Genomic DNA, 5,154 nt, shown 5'->3' on the forward strand with positions numbered 1-5,154 from the left:
CATGCTTGTAATGAGGCTGGTTCTTAGCTAAATTCAGAAATTGAGACTTTTTAGGAGAAACTAAGAGAATGAGGAAGGGGAGACAATATCTGAGTGAGAGAGATGTATCTTTTCTGGAATTTTCCTCTCTCTGGGGAATGGGAAAGAAAGACAATCCTATTTTCTTCTCAGATCTTCTTTTTTTCATTAAAAAGAAGGATCAGGGCCTTGGAAACTCAGAGACAAAGCTGTTTATACCCAGATTCTGAGTAATAGTGATAAAGTAGATCTATCCTGAAGGCCAAGGGCTCAGTTCTCACTCTCTATACGTCCCATGGTCTCCATTCCCAAGTTAGATCTGAGCCTTTGTCCTCTTGGCTCCTGAACTCCTATTCACCATGCTCTTCCCTGGACTCCATGTTTTGTGTGGGTCCCATCCTCACATGTTCATAAAAATACCTTTCTTTTCATTCTCAAAATATCAACTTCTCTAGAGAACACTGACTTGCATTATTCATTCCCTCTCTATCCTCCAAACTCCCCATCTTTCTTGCTTATCACCCTGTTCCCCAGCTGGTATCAGTAAGAATATAGCACATGGAGTGCTGATGCTGTTAACTCTCAGTACTTGTAACCCTTTGTGAAGTCCAAGAAATAGGAATCAAATGTCCAATTCCTCATCTGAGAAAGAGGCAGGACATGGAAGAGCTGCAGGTGGGTAACTTCCAAGTGATCATCTTGAGGAAGGGATCTGCCCCGTACCCAGAGTCTGCTGTTCCATCAGGTATACTGGGTAGGAATTAGGGCCACCTTCATCTTCCAGATCCTTGTCATCAGTGTTCTGGGTCAGTGGACGACGTTTTCCAGTCAGATAGGAGATCTGTGATGGAAGAGGAGGGAGAAAGGATTATTATCTGCTGTGCCATTTGCTTTCTTCCACACCTATATCCCAGGCCCTTCAATTCTCATTTCTTTGGCCTGTGTCTCCCAATTTTCCAAAGATTCCATCCCTACCTTGATCCTCACTTCAGTCTCAGATCTAGCACAATTCTCTATCTTATTCTCTTTATCTGTACATCTCCTTTCATATACCAACTTTGCCAATTTTTCTCCTCCACTCCTGTTTTTTTCTCAATCATAACCTTTTCCCTATTTTTGTTTATTTACATCCTATGTGTCTATATAATCCTGATTGAAGTCTGTAGGTAGTCTTTGATCTTCTGCAGTAAGTGCTTCAAGTCTTCTTCACTTCATGTCAGCAAGATTGTATCACCTGCATAATGCAAGTTGTTGATGAATCTTCCTCCAATCTTGATGCCACATTCTTTATCATATAGTCCAGATTCCCTAATTATTTTTTCAGCATACAGAGGCATAGAGAAAATATACAACCCTAACACACACTTTTCTTGATTTTAAACCACACAATATTCTATTTGGACAACTATTTCTTGGTCCTGTATATAAGTTTCAAATGAGAACAATTAACTGTTTTGGAATTCCTGTTCTTCTCAATGTTAGTAATAACTGTTATGATCTACCTAGTCAAATGTCTTTGCATAGTCAATAAAACACAAGTACACATTTTTATGATATCCTCTGTTTTCAGTTAAGATCTATCTGACATCAGCCGTGATATCCCTTCTATCATGGTCTCTTCTGAATCCACCTTGAATTTCTGGAAGTTCCCTGTAGAGTTACTGTTCCAGTAATTATTTTATAATCTTCAGCAAGATTTTATTTACATGTTATATTAATGATATTATTAATTTTTATACTCCTGAATCATCTTTTTTTAATGGTAATAAACATGGAGCTTAGCCAGTCAATTGGCCAGGTAGCTTCTATATTCTTCTATATTCCTTGGCATATATTGGTAAGCATGTCCAGGGTAGTATCTTTTTACTAAAACACTTCTATTGATATTCCATTAATTACTGGGGTCTTTTTTTTTTTTTGCCAAGACCTTTAGTGAGGAAGACTTAAGGAAGGGAAGACTTGAAACACTTGCTGAAGAAGGTCCAAGACTATGGATTACATCTCAACATCAAGAAAACAATATTCCTCTCCACTAGATCCATTAGCAACATCATACAGGTGGAGAAAAGATTGAAGTTGTCAATGACTTCATTTTACTTGGATTCACAATCAGTACCCATGGGAGCAGCAGTCAAGAGTTCAAAAGACATGTTGCATTTGGGAAGTTGGCTTCCAAAAACCTCTCTAAAGCACTGAAGAATGAGGATATGAGTTTAAAAATGAAGATGCGTCTGATCCAAGTCATGGTACTTTCAATTGCTTCATATGTATCTGAAAGTAGTAGAATGAAAAAAGATCAGAGAAAAATAGATGCCTTTGAATTGTGGTGTGAGTGAAAACCTTGAATATCCCACAGACTCTCAAAAGAACAAATCTGTCTTGAAGGAAGAGCAACTAGGGTGCTGCTTAGAAGTCAGATGGTGAAACGTCATCTCATATATTTGGGCCATCGTGTGAGAAGGTGTTAGTCCTTGAGAAAAGGGATATGGTGTGACAAGAAAGAGCAGAAGACCCTCAAAAAGATTCATTGACACAGTGACTATACCAATGGGCTTGAGTTTGAGGGAGGCTGAGTACAAGACTGGGCAAGGTTGTGTAAGTCATACTCACTCAATGACACACAACAGCAACCATTGTCTTTCCCCATCATTTTCACCACTTCTAACAGCAATTCTACCATTCATCAGTTCCTCATGCTATAATAGTTTGCATGGTTGTTATAATGCTGGAAATTATATCACTGGTATTTCAAATCTGACAGGGGTCATCTCTGCTGGTTCCAGTAGAAATTCCGGACTAAGGCAGAGAAAGAAGAAAGACCTGTGGTGATACACTCCCAAAATTTATCCAGATATAAAGGGATGATCAGCCCATTATCACTAAGGAAATGGGAGATACCAAAAACATAGAAGGATTGATAAAAATGGAAATCACAGTAAGGAAGTAGGGAAAGTGCAATTACATTATAAGTCTTGTACTTAATGTTGTTGTGGTTTTTAAAAAGTGTGTGAATGACTCAATGAAAACGTAATCAGCTTTGTCAACTTTAACTCTAGTCATAATAGAAAAGAGAGAAAAATTACTCAATGAGATTTTTCTGGATCATAATAGATTGATACTGTGCTGGCAGACATGCCCATTGGGTTCAAGGCACAACACAGTTGCTGCAACAATGGACTCAAACATGCCAGTGATCATGAGAATGACAGGACCTGGCACCATTGTGTCCTATTATACCTAAGTCTCCATGAGTTAGAATTGACCTCATAGCAATTAACACTTGACTCCCACTAGGAACTTTGGTAGCTTATTGGTAAGGAATTGCACTGCCAGCACAAAGTTACGCAGTTCCAATCCACCAGCTATTTCACAAGAGAAAGATAAGCAGAGGGTCAGCTATGGATAAGTTCCAACTCAACAGTACTTAACAACAACAATAGTAACACTACTAAGTTATACTAAGTAGTATCCCCAACTAGCAGTAGGAAGTACAGCCTCCTTAGAGACAAAGAATACAAAGCTTCATGTCACACACTTTGAACATGTTGCCAAGAGAGACTATTCCTTGGAGATGGAGGAACATCATGCTTGGAAGGGTGGAGGGTCAATGTAAGAAGAGAAGAAGACCTTCAACCAGGTAGATCAACACAGTAATTGCAGCAATGGACTCAAATGTGTCAGAAATTATGAGGATGGCACAGAATAGGACAGGGTTCAGATCTGTTATTCATAGGGTCACTATGTGTCATACTTGATTTGACAGTACCTAATGAAAACAGTAGCGACCAGGCAAGCTTTCATAGTAGTGTGTGGGTTAATATGGGCTAAAACCAACTTGATAGGACCTAACAACAACAACCACAACCTTTATCATGACACTTTTCTGAAATGTGTTTTTCATTCTAGTTTTGCCCTACAATGTATCTTCAGTTTTCTGTCTGATGCATCGCTGTTCCTTACCAAGAAGATCAAGCCAAGGAACACCAGGAGGAGAATCACAGCTACCAGGACCACGATGACTATGGCCCAAGCCGGAAAAGAGTCATTTTCTCCCATCACTCCAGCATGGAGACCTTCCTTTGAGCCATCTTTATTCTGATATGGATGTGTGGTCTTCTCAGGGATTTCTGTGGCCAATTCTGGAACATTCACTGGGACACTGGTAATCTCCTTAGGGATTTCTGTGGTCAATTCTGGCATATGTGTGATCCTCACTGGGACACTTGTGATCTTCTCAATTACTTCTTTGGTCAAATCTGGCACATGTATGGTCCTCACTGGAGCACTTGTGATCTTCTTAATGACTTCTGTAGTTGATTCTGGCACATCTGTGCTCCTCACTGGGACACTCTTGATCTCAGGGACTTTGGTCAATTCTGGAACATTCACTGGGACACTTGTGATTCTCTTGGAGGTTTCTGTGGTCAATTTTGGTCCACTAACTAGAACACTTGTGATTGTCTTGGGGTTTTCTGTAGTCAATTCTGGTACATTCACTGGGACACTTGTGATCCTCTCAGGCATTTCTGTGGTCAATTTTGGAACATTCACTGGGACACTTAAGGTCTTTTCAGAGATTTCGGTGGTCAGTTCTGGTCCACTAACTGGTACACTTGTGATCCTCTCAGGGATTTCTGTGCTCAATTCTGGAACATTCACTGGGTTACTTGTGGTCTTCTCAGGGATTTCTGTGGTCAGTTCTAGTCTACTAACTGGTACACTTGTGATCCTCTCACGGATTTCTGTGGTCAATTCTGGAACGTTCACTGGGACACTTGTGATCTTCTTAGGGATTTCTGTGGTCAATTCTGGAACATTCACTGAGACACTTGTGGTCTTTTCAGGGATTTCGGTGGTCAGTTCTGGTCCACTAACTGGGACACTTGTGAGCCTCTCAATGATTTCTGTGGTCAATTCTGGTACATTCACTGGGACACTTGTTATCCTCCCAGGGATTTCTGTGCTCAATTCTGGAACATTCACTGGGTTACTTGTGGTCTTCTCAGGGATTTCTGTGGTCAGTTCTAGTCTACTAATTGGTACACTTGTGATCCTCTCAGGGATTTCTGTGGTCAATTCTGGTACATTCACTGGGACACTTGTGATCTTCTCAGCTATTTCTGTGGTCAGTTCTGG

The 5,154-nt window shown here is 40.3% G+C and overlaps 1 protein-coding gene across 1 annotated transcript in view; it reads right to left on the reverse strand.

Annotated features, from left to right (window-relative positions):
• Positions 1-712: 712 nt before the first annotated feature.
• LOC102870197 (diffuse panbronchiolitis critical region protein 1-like) overlaps positions 713-5,154 on the reverse strand; it is a 20,144-nt gene continuing 15,702 nt past the window's right edge. Inside the window, exons 4-5 of the mRNA XM_006896276.1 lie at positions 3,979-4,157; positions 713-859 (exon numbers count right to left, since the gene is read on the reverse strand). Coding sequence (XP_006896338.1) covers positions 713-859; positions 3,979-4,157 — 326 coding nt within the window. The remainder of the gene's footprint in view (positions 860-3,978; positions 4,158-5,154) is intronic.

The sequence above is a fragment of the Elephantulus edwardii genome, unplaced genomic scaffold, assembly GCF_000299155.1.
Source record: "Elephantulus edwardii isolate Elephantulus edwardi_28Jun2011 unplaced genomic scaffold, EleEdw1.0 scaffold00184, whole genome shotgun sequence".
Taxonomy (NCBI): Eukaryota; Metazoa; Chordata; class Mammalia; order Macroscelidea; family Macroscelididae; genus Elephantulus; species Elephantulus edwardii.